The 14,544-nt window shown below is 32.2% G+C and overlaps 1 protein-coding gene across 11 annotated transcripts in view; it reads right to left on the reverse strand.

The window, feature by feature from the left end:
- Positions 1 to 14,544, reverse strand: part of LOC142240706 (guanine nucleotide exchange factor DBS) — a 381,804-nt gene that overhangs the window by 31,347 nt on the left and 335,913 nt on the right. For all 11 annotated transcript variants that reach the window (XM_075312411.1, XM_075312410.1, XM_075312409.1 and 8 more), the window contains 2 exons: positions 13,518 to 13,613; positions 341 to 526 (listed from right to left, as the gene is read on the reverse strand). In XM_075312411.1, the coding sequence (XP_075168526.1) occupies positions 341 to 526; positions 13,518 to 13,613 (282 nt within the window). The remainder of the gene's footprint in view (positions 1 to 340; positions 527 to 13,517; positions 13,614 to 14,544) is intronic.

The following is a 14,544-nucleotide window of genomic DNA, read 5'->3' on the forward strand; positions in this document are numbered from 1 at the left end:
CAAATTTTTTGAAAATTTTATTTCTATAGAAAATTTTGTCAAAATTTTATTTCTATAGAAAAGTTTGTTAAAATTATTTTTCTGTCAAAATTTATTATTAAAAAAATTTTTCAAAATTTTGATTGCCATAGAAAATGTTGTCTCTATGGAAAATTTTCTCAAAATTTTATTTATATAGACAATTTTGGACATGCAGTCTACTTTAATTAGGACTGTTTCTACTGGAAATGTTGGGATTTTTTCTTTAGTATCACATTGGATTATAGTAGTTTCTGTCGAGACAATTGACAGATTGACATGCATCCTACTTTACCACTTATAATTATTTCAAATTACTTACCCTTTGTACAAAACATAAAGCCACCAGTTCCGTGGTGGATATACAATTCTCCAGATCTTTGAGAAAAACATCATTGTGAAATGTGTAGAGTTCATGAAGATTACCAAAGAGAATATCTTCCTTGCCTTGAAGACTGGGAGGAACCAAATGTATCATCTCTTCCGAATGCATTTGATCACAATAACCCTAGAAAGACAAAAGAAATAAATTTAAATTAATGAAAAAATTCAATATAAATTCAATTTCAACATTTACAGATTTTGAACAATTGCCATTGCAGAATTTTTGTTGCGTTTCACCCTGTGGAGATTTATGTAAATCATTACAAAATTTACTCAACTCAAGATCTATGAATTGACCAAATTTAATATCCACATAATTCTGAACACTGCTATAGCCTTGATGCATAACAAACTCCTTAAGGATTTCTTCATATTTTTGCTCTTTAAATTTATTAAAAGTAAATTTAGGCATTTCGAATTGATTTTGCTTGAAACTCTCCTCAAAAAAATCTTGACAAAATTTCAAAATCTCACGATAAGAGTTGGAGAAAAAATTCGTCGATTTTGGTGTCTCTTCTAGTTTAGGCATTTCACGTGATTTCGGAACTTTTAGGGTGCCCTTATACGAGGGTGGGCAGGATGAATAGTTACCCAATGAAGAACGACAAGTGCTGCAAACAAGACTCTCCATTTGGGGCGTCCTCTTAGGCCCCCTCAAAGCCTTGGGAGTTGAAAGTAATTTGAGGCTATTCAAAGAATTTTTGCCCAAAGCCGATTGGGCCCTAGCCACAGATGATGAGATGGACATTAAGCTTTTGGGTTCATTACAATCATCTACCAGATAATTTAGTATATCCGAATAGTTCTTCCTTTGTAGATATTCTTTGAATTCGTGATCATTTTCTATTTCCGAATAGGAATTACACTCCAGATAATCTTTCACCAAACGAAATTCCAAAGACTCATCGCAACTTGAAAGCTCCAGCAGCTCTTTGAATATGGTTTTACGTTCATCTTTGAGACGTTGTAAACTATTCTTGGCCGATTTGATGGTGGCCATGGAATTACACTCTTCAATCTCCTTGAAGGTATTCAAGATCTTTATGGTCGATTTGCCGTTTAACATATTGCGAGTTGAGAAATTATAGATGTTGGTGCCAAAAATATAATTGTGATGATCTTTGCGTTCAGTCAAATCGAAATGGGGACGAAAATCATTTTCCGTGTAATGGACCGTCGTCGTCGTCGTCGCTGGTTGATGCTGAGCTGGGTCTTGACCCCCAGAATTTTCCGAATCGAAAAGAGAACCACGATATGATATTGGTGAATTGCGGCCTGATGAGCTCTCATGAAAAGCTTTCACGGAATACAGCTTACGAAGAGAATCCTGAATTTTTGTATTGAATTTTTCCACAATAAGGCAAGCGGTATTCTGGACTTTCCGTAAATGGAATGACCCTGCTTGGCTAGGTGTTGTTGTTGCAGTGGCCTTAGAAGCTTTTTGTAGATCATAGCCACCATAGCGCATTGTTAGCCCTTTTTGGTACACTTCCAAAGTGTTCGTTCCTCTATAGAGATTATTGCTCTAGCTAGTTTTCAAGCGTCCGTCCAACCGAGAGACCGTCTTTCTTCAATGGATTATTGTTAATGCTCAACTTTCCTATAGTGAATCTCTGTGCAAGTCCAATTTTACAATTTTTTTGTATTGTAATTTTAACTGGCTTTTAATAAATCATCAACCATCCATTGCATACAGGCAGCCAGCCATCTTCATGATCATCTCCATCATCACCATTTAGTTTTTTGTTTGTTTTGATCCAAATCATTGTGTCTAAGAAGGGCACGGGAGGAGTTTTTAAAATATTATTTTATTTGTTATGATTTTTTTTTTTCTTTGCTTGCTATTGGCCACAAAAGCAGAGGCGTCGTATGTAGGCTGGGGTATTAATTTAATGTGCATTAGTTGAAGTTATTAGATGATAATAGATGGTTTGACAACTTATGATAACTATGCACTGAAAAAAATATTGTCGTGAGGTCAAAGATTTCATGTCTTTAAAATACGAATACAAATTTTGCTTAGCATAGAAGACGCATTTCTCTAAAATAAAGTTATTTTCCTTGTCCAAAAGTCGATAAACTTTTCAAAGAAGTCGTATTGTCCTTATAGTTAAGTGATTTGACTTAAAAATGGGTATCTTAACATGAAAGAAAAAATTTATAGGCTAAGGTCAACTTGACTTTAATAATTCAGAAAAATTCTTTAAATTTAATGAAATTGTCTTTAAATTTGTTGTCTTTTTGCATCTTGACTACAAAGCAAAAAATCGTTCAAATATAGGACATGTTTTTCAACACTTTATTTTAAAGACGTTTTTTACTTGAAACACAGCATAATTTCTACTAGAAGTCGAGTCTTAATTTGGAAAATAAAGTCGTCGTTAACTTGTTTTTAAAGGACTTTGATAGCATATGAAGAAAAAAAGCTGAGAAAGCGAAAAATTAAAATTTGCTTCCTAGAAGCAAGTACACAAAACCTAAATTTAAAAGAGAATTGTGTCTTAAAAGTATCCTTACTTGTATTCTTCGCTTCTTTGGCTCGGATTCAATACCAAATTTTTTAAAGTAAAGACAAAATCTTTGGAACAGAGTATGCTTTTTTTTCAGTGTGGCTACGACCTATATAGACCTATAATGCTATATGGTGTTGTAGTCTGGTGGCCGGCACTTCACCAGCCAACAAGTTTAGACAAAGTTCAGCGTATGGCGTGTTTGTGTATCTCAGGCGCATTCAGCAAGACAGGAACAAATTCCCTTAATGCCATGCTGCATCTATTGCCTTTAGACATTTTGGCCAAACAGTCAGCTGCAACAACGGCTGTGCGGTTGCGCGAGCTATCGCTGTGGTCGGAAAAAAGTTACGGTCACAGTTCGGTCCTAAAAATAATGCCAGATGTGCCTAACGTAGTGGATTACACTTTGGCAAGTCCACTTTTCAACAAAAAGTTTGAGACTCTAATCCCCAACAGTGAGGCGTGGTGCACACAGAATAAAGAATATATAGATTTCTACACTGATGGCTCCAAATTGGATGGACAATTGGGTTTCGGAGTATATTCTAATGATCTGGAACTTCGAATAGCGAAAAGATTACCTAATCACTGTAGTGTTTTTCAGGCTGAAATATTAGCAATAAGAGAGGTGGCGAATTGGCTGAGAAGTAATGTTCCAAAAAATGTGGGCATTAATATATACTCAGACAGTCAACCTGCAATAAAATCCTAGGACTCTGTGTTCCTCAACTCGAAAACGGCCATCGACTGCCGCAAATCTCTCAATGAGATGACTGAGCAGTACAATATTCACCTAATATGGGTGCCTGGCCATAGGAACATACCGGGGAACTGCGAAGCGGATGAGTTGGCAAGGTTAGAGACTACCTTACATATTCCAGGGGAACTAGAATCTGTTGGTATGCCCCTGGCTACCTGCAAGCTCATGCTGCGTGAGAAGGCTGTTATGATGGCTAATGTTCGATGGGGAACTAGAATCTGTTGATATGCCCCTGGCTACCTGCAAGCTCATGCTGCGTGAGAAGGCTGTTACGATGGCTAATGTTCGATGGGAGAATTGCAAGGGCTGTAACGACACCAAGCAAATATGGCCCCGTTTAAACTTAAACCGCACACTAGATATGCTAGTGTTCTCGAGACGTCAGATATCATGTGCTATAACGGGTCGCTGCCTGATAGGCGATTTTGCAAAAACTATAGGCGCGAAGTATAATGACTATTGTATGAGCTGTCATGATGCGGAGGAAAAGGAATCAATTAAACACCTCTTGTGTGAGTGTCCTGCATTTTGTGTAAAGCGCAAGCAACTTTTAGGAGCATATAGCTTCAGATTACTGGCGGATCTGGGAAACGTTAACTTAAGCAGTCTGCTAATGTTTTTGGAAAACGTTAACTTAAGCAGTCTGCTAATGTTTTTGGAACAATCTGGTTGGTTCAACAAACAAAAAATTATCAAGAAGGTTCAGCGGTTAAAACTAGAAGTGCCCATATGTAATAGGTACTTTTAGTTAATGTGGTATCACAATGGACTGAATAGTCTAAGTGAGCCTGAATCTTAATCGGGCTGCCACTTTAACCTAACCTAACCATGGCTACGAAATCAGATAAAATAAGCCAATACACAAACCAAAAAGCGTGCTTTTCATATCCCAGCAAAAAATATTTCAGCAGTAAGAGTTTAGTTGCGCTTTTTGGTATACGATAAAGTAGGCATTGCATCCACACTGCATGAATCGATGGCAATAACATAAACGAGTAATCAAACTAGTTTATGATCATTCGTTTACGTTATTGCAACCAATTCATGCAGTACACATGCATGAAAGGTAGTGCTGTTTTCCTTCACGCCAACAAAGCTGTACTCAAGATTATATATCACTTCTGAGCAATATTTCTATTAAAATGAGCAATTATATCAGCGCTATGTAGAAGCTCTCTAAGTGGTTTCACCACACCACCAAAAAATATTGACCTAATATTAAATATAATACAACCTAAATATACACATTATTAAGGACAAATTCTTTCAAATAATGAGTGCCTACCAAATGTCTTTAATTTAAAGAAGCTGCATCTTTGGCTCGAAATCAATACCAAAATCCTTAAGAGAAAGTCAAAATCTTATCCTTTGTTGAGTGTACACAAAAATGTTTTTTTTTCTGATTCAATCACGATTTTAATTAATCCAATTATTTTGTAATTGAAATGTCTTCAATCACATAAAAAATACTTGACTAAAAATTAATTGAATTCATTAGCAAATTTCAATTAATTTTTTAAATGATTCACTTAAAAATTTAATTGATGTTGATTGCAAAACTCAATTTTTTTTTAAATTAAAAACATTACTATTTTCAATTATTTTCTCAACTGAATTTGTGTTTTTAGTTTGATTAAAAAAAATGATTGTTTGAAATAAGTTTTGAATTAAAAATTAAAAAAAATCAATCACTTTTCTTAAGTGACTTAGTTTTCCGTGTACCAATTAATTTTTTTAATAAAATTGTTAAAAATTTCAATTATTGACTTAATTGAATTAATTTGTAAATTGAAAGATTTCAACTTCAATCAACTTTTTAATTGGAAATATTTTTTGGTGAAATTTTTTCTGTGTGCATAATGTGAAACGCTTTTCGAACTAGGATATAAAAAGGCGTACCTTACCATTGCTCTAAACATAGAATCGGGCAGCACTCATTGATAAGAGTTCACCACTGTGGGACCACAATGGACTGAATAGTCTAAGTGAGCCTGAAATAACGGGCGGACACTTTACCTAACCTAACCAAAGTGTCACTAGAGTATAATTTGTATTTTTTTTTTTAAAGAACCCAGCAAAAATTTTTGGAAGTTCTTCTAAAAGCACAACTTTAAAAGCACTTCCAAAAATGCCCTCCCAAAGATGTTCTTTAGTTTAACTAAACACACGGACGAAAAAGACTGTTTTTCATATGTTTGTGTGTAAAAATTATATGTTTGGAACTCAAATTTTTTAACACAATATTTTTATATGCTTGAAATATAATGTTCATAAACTAGCATAACATGTTTGGGACATATATGTTAATATGTTAGAACATATTATATTTGGGACATAAAATGTTTGTAAATACAATATGCTTGGATGCAAACATATATTAATTTAGAAGTAGCCTTAAAACATATACATATGTGTTTAGAAAGAGAGACCTAGAGAGCATGCTGCAAGCAAAATAATGGAAGAAACCAATTGGCGCCTTAGAAATATATCCACACAGAGAAAATTTCATAAAATTTTTTCTAATTTTTTGGACCAATCCTGAAAATATATATGCTTGAAGCAAAATGTGTTTGGAGTATATGTTACAGAAGCTATTTTTTTTTGAGGGTGCAGGAAGTTCTTTTAATTCAATTTTTTATACCCACCACCATAGAATGGTGACGGGGGTATAATAAGTTTGTCATTCCGTTTGTAACACATCGAAATATCGATTTCCGACTATATAAAGCATATATATATATATATATATATATATATATATATATATATATATATATATATATATATATATATATATATATATATATATATATATATATATATATATATATATATATATATATATACATATATATATATATATATATATATATATATATATATATATATATATATATATATATATATATATATATATATATATATATATATATATATATATATATATATATATATATATATATATATATATATATATATATATATATATATATATATATATATATATATATATATATATATATATATATATATATGCTTGATCAGGGAGAAATTCTAAGACGATATAACGATGTCCGTCTGTCTGTTGTAATCACGCTACAGTCTTCAATAATGAAGCAATCGTGCTGAAATTTTGCAAAAACTCGTCTTTTGTCTGCAGGCAGGTCAAGTTCGAAGATAGGCTATATAGGTCCAGGTTTTGATATAGTCCCCACATAAACTGACCTCCCCATTTGGGGTCTTGGGCTTATAGAAACCGTAGTTTTTATCCAATTTGTCCGAAATTTGAAATCTAGAGGTACTTTATGACCATAAAGAGGTGTGCCAAAAATGGTGAGTATCGGTCCATGTTTTGGTATAGCCCCCATATAGACCGATCTCCCGATTTTACTTCTTGGGCTTATAGAAACCGCAGTTTTTATTCAATTTACCTGAAATTGGAAATCTAGAGGTATTGTAGGACCACAAATACGTGTGCCAAAAATTGTGAGTATCGGTCCATGTTTTGGTATAGCCCCCATATAGACCGATCTCCCGATTTTACTTCTTGGGCTTATAGAAACGCAGTTTTTATTCAATTTACCTGAAATTGGAAATCTAGAGGTATTGTAGGACCACAAATACGTGTGCCAAAAATTGTGAATATCGGTCCATGTTTTGGTATGGTCCCCATATAAAACGACCACCCGATTTGGGGTCTTGGGCTTATAGAAACCGTAGTTTTTATCCAATTTGTCCGAAATTGGAAATCTAGAGGTATTTTAGGACCATAAAGAGGTGTGCTGAAAATGGTGAGTATAGGTCCATATTTTGGTATAGCCCCCATATAGACCGATTTCCCGATTTTACTCCTTGGGATTCTAGAATCCGAAGTTTTAATCCTATTTGCCTGAAAGTGGAAACCTAGAGGTATTTTCGGGTCATAAAGAGGTGTGCCGAAAACGGTGAGTATCGGTCCATATTTTAGTATAGCCCCCATAAGAATGATCTGCCGATTTAACTCCTTGGGATTCTAGAAACCGTAGTTTTTATCTGATTTGCCTGAAATTGCAAATATTCTGGTATTTTAGGCTCACAAAAACGTGTATCGGATTAAGTTATTATCGGTCCATTTAGTAATGCCTCCATATAGACCGACTTCACTTCTTGAGGGTGTAGAAGGCGCACTGATAATGAAAATTGCTTGAAACTCAATGTAAAATTTCCAGATTTTACTTCTACAGATTTAAGATTTCAAATCAAGACGTTATTTTATAATTTTCTTGCACATTTACAAGAGATGTTAATGTCTAAAACTCAAACAAAAATGGTTCTTATAAATCCAGAATCTGATATAGTCCTCATAGGTGAAATCATTAAATTTATCTTCGGGAAGTTTCCTCAAGTCCTCAAGCCCTCCTGGAATTTCAAAGGAAACCCTAATATTTGGTTCATGGTGGTGGGTATTTAAGATTCGGCCCGGCCGAACTTACTGCTGTATATACTTGTTATAACTTGCCTTTTTTTATATTTTTAATGGGTATTTTTTTGTTTCAAATAGATTAAAACCAGAGTAAGAATTAATAAAATGGAACAAATTATTCAAATTTTGTCGATAAAAATGCTAAATCCAAATTATTGAAAATATTTGAGGTCAAGCGTTTCAAACAGCGTTAGAGTGGATTGGAAATCATAAAAAATTGTAAAAATTATTTATTTAGGAGAATATCACAAAATTTTTTAATTCACATCCAAAACACTGAATTCAGATCATACCCTAAAAAGTGATTCAAATTCAGTGCAACGGCTGTTGAATTGGGGGACATCTATCCTATGACAAGCCCATGTTAAATTCATACGAGTAGCTTCTGCGCCAATTTTGCACCACTTCCGGATCCAAAGAGAACATTTTTACTACTTTTTTGGAGACGCTTTTTTTACTGGGAAATTTGGAAAAGTGGATACGTAATTAATTTTCTGTTCAACATACTCCTAATGATTTTTTCCTTTGTTTTAATGAACGATTTTCATTACGTCTAATCCGTTGGATCGGTTTTGATAAATTTTACTTTGTGTCTTAGAAATAGACTCCCTCTCATGAAGTTAGTGTAGCATACGCTACAATTTTTTTTTATAAATAAATAAAAATACATTTAATGCACTAATTACAATCATAAGCACTCATGTGCATAGTGGTTTGCACTTTTCTCTGTATACCAACGATTTTTGCAAAAAGTAAAGATGGATAAATAAAAATGAATTTACGAAAAATTTTGTTTGATATCGGCAATGGCTATGCATGGGAGTTTCTTCTCTCAAACTTGCCATATTTACCGTTTTTAGAATTTTTAATTTATCGTCTTTTTTCCCCAACATCTTTTCCTCAGCCCTGACATTAAACACTATTATGGTGGCTGGACGATATATTACAGTATTTGCTATGGCTAAATTAATATTCTGACCAAATGGAAGAGAGGTTTAGTGTGTCTGGTCCGGAGAGTTAGACCAAAGCAATGTAACTTGTTTGTTGTTTGCTGCAGTTGTAGTTTTTACTGTTGTTTTGATGCCTCTTCTTTTGATAGGCTGAACAAAAAAAATGTTAAAATTGTTCATGGTTTATGGTTATTAATTTATAATTTTAATGGTTCTTTGCACAGGACTGGCCTGCAATTAATTACTGTGCTAATTTATTCACTAAGAATATTACATAGCCGATGCAAGGCCAATGCACACTGATAGAAAAATGTTGGCAATATCAACGGAATTTTTCATTAGGATCGAATGAACGACAAGATCATTTCATATATATTATGTAATTTTTTTTAATATAATGAATTTTTATTTAATTAATGAAACTTTTCATAGTATTAACGAAAAATTCATGGTATCAGTGTAAATCTTGCATTATGACCATGAAAAACTTCATAACTTTAGTTTTGATTATGTTTTTTATTATGTACACTGAAAAAATCGTTTCTTAACTTTTGTACCTAAATTTTTCGTTTTTTTTATCACGATCAATTTTTTATACCCTCCACTATAGGATGGGGGTATATTAACTTTGTCATTCCGTTTGTAATACATCGAAATATTGTTCCTCATAAATTATATATATTCTGGGTCGTGGTGAAATTCTGAGTCGATCTTAGCATGTCCGTCCGTCCGTCTGTTGAAATCACGCTAACTTCCGAACGAAACAAGCTATCGACTTGAAACTTGGCATAAGTAGTTGTTATTGATGTAGGTTGGATGGTATTGCAAATGGGCCATATTGGGTCACATTTACGTATAGCCGCCATATAAACCGACCCCCAGATTTCGACTTGAGGAGCCTCCTACAGAAGCAAATTTCATCCGATCCGGTTGAAATTTGGTACGTGGTGTTAGTATATGATCTTTAACAAAAATGCAAAAATTGGTCCATATCGGTCCATAATTATATACAGCCCCCATATAAACCGAACCCCAGATTTGATCTCCGGAGCCTCTTGGATGAGCAAAATTCATCCGATCCAGTTGAAATTTGGTACGAGCTGTAGGTATCTAAAAACCATGAAAAAATTGGTTCATATCGGTCCATAATTATATATAGCCCCCATAAAAATCGATCCCCAAATTTGAACTCCGGAGCCTCTTGGAAGAGCAAAATTCATCCGATCCGGTTGATATTTGGTACGAGCTGTAAGTATATGGTCCCTAACAACCATGCAAAAATTGGTCCATATCGGTCCATAATTATGTATAGCCCCATATAAACCGACGCTCAGATTTGGCTTGCGGAGCCTCTTGGAAGAGCAAAATTCATCCGATCCGGTTGAAATTTGGTACATGGAGTTAGCATATGGTCTCTAACAACCATGCAAAAATTGGTCCATATCGGTCCATAATTATATACAGCCCCCATATAAACCGATCCCCAGATTTGACTTGCGAAGCATCTTGAGAAGCAAATTTCATCCGATCTGGTTGAAATTTGGTACGTGGTGTTAGTATATGGTCCCTAACAATCATGCAAAAATTGGTCCATATCGGTCCATAATTATATATAGCTCCCATATAAACTGATCCCCAGATTTGGATTGCGGAGCCTCTTAGAGAAGCAAATTTCATCCGATCCGGTTAAAATTTGGTACGTGGTGTTAGTATATGGTCTCTAACAACCATGAAAAAATTGGTTCATATCGGTCCATAATTATATATAGCCCCCATATAAACCGAACCCCAGATTTGATCTCCGGAGCCTCTTGGATGAGCAAAATTTATCCGATCCAGTTGAAATTTGGTACGAGCTGTAGGTATCTAAAAACCATGAAAAAATTGGTTCATATCGGTCCATAATTATATATAGCCCCCATAAAAATCGATCCCCAGATTTGAACTCCGGAGCCTCTTGGAAGAGCAAAATTCATCCGATCCGGTTGATATTTGGTACGAGCTGTAAGTATATGGTCCCTAACAACCATGCAAAAATTGGTCCATATCGGTTCATAATTACATATAGGCCCCATATAAATCGATCCCCAAATTTGACCTCCCGAACCTCTTGGAGGAGCAAAATTCATCCGATTCGGTTGAAATTTGGTACATTAAGCTAGTATATGGCCGCTAACAACCATGCCAAAATTGGTCCAAATCGGTCTATAGTTATATATAGCCGATCCCCAATAACGCAAATATTTGTCCATATGGCCAAAAATAAACTTCCAACATTTTGTTCTATTGAAAAATTTGACAAAATTTTATTACGATACAAAATTTTGTCAAGATTTTATTTCTATAGAAAATTTTGTCATAATTTTATTTGTATAGAAAATTTTGTCATAATTTTATTTGTATAGAACATTTTGTCATAATTTTATTTGTATAGAAAATTTTGTCAAAATTTTATTTCTATAGAACTTTTTCAAAATTTTATTTGTATAGAAAATTTTGTCAAAATTTTATTTCGATAGAAAATGTTGTCAAAATTTTATTTCTATAGAACATTTTGTAAAAACTTTATTTCTATAGAAAATTTTGTCAAAATTATATTTCTATAGAAAATTTGTCAAAATTTTATTTCTATAGAAAATTTTGTCAAAATTTTATTCCTATAGAAAAATTTTGTCAAAATTTTATTTCTATGGAAAATTTTGTTAAAATTTTATTTGTATAGAAAATTTTGTCAAAATTATATTTCTATAGAAAATTTTGTCAAAAATTTATTTCTATAGAAAATTTTGTCACAATTTTATTTCTATAGAAAAATTTTGTCAAAATTTTATTTTGATAGAAAATTTTGTCATAATTTTATTTGTATAGAAAATTTTGTCAAAATTTTATTTCTATAGAACTTTTTCAAAATTTTTTTTGTATAGAAAATTTTGTCAAAATTTTATTTCGATAGAAAATGTTGTCAAAATTTTATTTCTATAGAACATTTTGTAAAAACTTTATTTCTATAGAAAATTTTGTCAAAATTATATTTCTATAGAAAATTTTGTAAAAATTTTATTTCTATAGAAAAATGTTGTCAAAATTTTATTTCGATAAAAAATTTTGTCAAAATTTTATTTCTATAGAAAATTTTGTAAAAACTTTTTTTCTATAGAAAATTTTGTCAAAATTATATTTCTATAGAAAAATTTTGTCAAAATTTTATTTCGATAGAAAATTTTGTCAAAATTTTATTTCTATAGAAAATTTTGTCAAACTGAATTATTTACGTATTTAATCGGCCTTTTAATATGTAATACCCCGTATGGACTAACTTACAATTTAGAATACGGTGTTAAGAAGTTTTAAGATACCACACCCCAAGTAATTCGATTGTGGATGACACTCTGTAGTAGAAGTTTCTACGCAATCCATGGTGGAGGGTACATAAGATTCGACCCGGCCGATCTTACGGCCGTATATATTTGTTTTTAATTATTTTTTTTCATTGAAGCCACATACAAAGAAAATTTCATTAAAATTTAGCCAACAATTTTTTCTTTCTATTATATATATGGAATATTTTTCATTAGGACTAAGAAAATGTTTATTAATAGTATGAAAAGTTTGGTTATTTAATAGAGAAATCACTACAATTATGAAAAGTTTCATAGTATTTATGCAATTGTTTCGTTGACACAATTTAAATGAAAAATTTCTTACAATTTCACGGTTTACAGTTTTAACGAAAATTTATCATAAGGCGATATATGATATGATGTTATTTTTTATTAATTTATCATAAGGCGATATATTATATGATGTTATTTTTTATTAATGTCATGAAGTTTTCTTTAATTAATGAAAATTTTCATAATATTAACGAAATTTTCATGTTATCAATAAAAAAAATTTCATTGTGGCCATGAAAAATTTCATAAGTTCTGTTTTGAGTACGTTTTTTGTTATATGCACTGTAAAAATCGATTTCTATTACGATTTTTTGTAATGAATTTAGAATTCATAAACATAATAAAATTTTTAATAATTATTAAAATTTTTCTTCGCCACTTTTTCACGATTACTTTTCTTTAATAATCCATTTTAAGGAATACAAACTTTGTGAAAATTTGCTTTGGGATATTCCCCATCAAGTCATAATGAAATCTGAAACAAATATGTCTAATTTTATGACTTTTTTTTACTGATTTAGTTTTCACTTTAGCTATTTTAGCGGCTAAACTCGAACTTAATACCCACCTTAAACAACGAAATTGTTCCTACTATGGACGTGAATTTTCATCATATTTATGAAAACTCTTCTTTTTGTGTATCATAAAAAACATACATATATTTTTTTAGGTGTACGAAATATTATAATGCTGGGCTAACTACCCACTAAAAGAAAAACACTAACTGATTTGATGGTTTTTCATGCTTAAACTTACCTTTAGTATTGAACTCATTTCACTGACATAGATACGTTCAGTTTCCAAGAGTTCGCTGAGTACATGGCCACGTTTCAAACGTCTTGCTTCCATGTCCTAGAATTCAAAAGAGAAAAGAAATTTATTTAAAAATTTTTTTCCGGTAATTAATTTAAATAATAAATAATAATTGCAAAAATATGTAGACAAGATGCATCTAAGCAAATCGACATAGATTATCATACAGTTTATAGGTAGGCTGATAATTGGTATTGACATGGAAGAAAATAAGATCCGAATAGCTCTATGGGTATTGTTCTTTGACTTTATGATAGCCAAAAATATTACATACCAAGATCTATCGTATTTCGTTTTAAATTTAAAGTCAAAAAATCGATCTTGGGAAACGCCTAAAGCAACTTTCCTTTCAGTCGGAGGGAATACAGACGAATTCGTAATGAATAGACGTACCTCAGTCACTCTAGAACAAACTGATATTTAATCTTATGTGAACAGAAGCTCATCCCAAAAAGAAATACCATCACCCTTACTTTAGAATGTTGTTATTAACAGTCTTCTGTTCTCCTTAAAAAAAGAAAGGATATACTGAAGATTGTCCTCTAGCAGTCAGGCGAAGACTCTCTAAGATATCAAAGCTTATAGTTCACTAAAACTGGCGAGGAAGTGTTGATAATAGACTTGGTACAAATACTGCAGAACTACCCAGCAAAAAAATTTAGAAGTTGTTGCAAAGGCACAACTTCAAAAGCATTTTCAAAATTGTGCTCCCAAAAATTTTTTTATTTTAACTACACAGGGTGTAGACGCACTGAAAAAAAGCATGCCCAGTTCCAAAAATTTTGTCCTTACTTTAACAATTTTGGTATTGATTCCGAGCCAAAGAAGCAGAGAATACAAGTAAGGATACTTTTATGACACAATTCTCTTTTAAATTTGGGTTTTGTGTACTTGACTCTAGGAAGCAAATTTTAATTTTTCGATTTTTCAGCTTTTTTTCATATGCTATCAAAGTCGTTTAAAAACAAGT

The sequence above is a fragment of the Haematobia irritans genome, chromosome 5 (assembly GCF_050003625.1).
Source record: "Haematobia irritans isolate KBUSLIRL chromosome 5, ASM5000362v1, whole genome shotgun sequence".
Lineage (NCBI taxonomy): Eukaryota > Metazoa > Arthropoda > Insecta > Diptera > Muscidae > Haematobia > Haematobia irritans.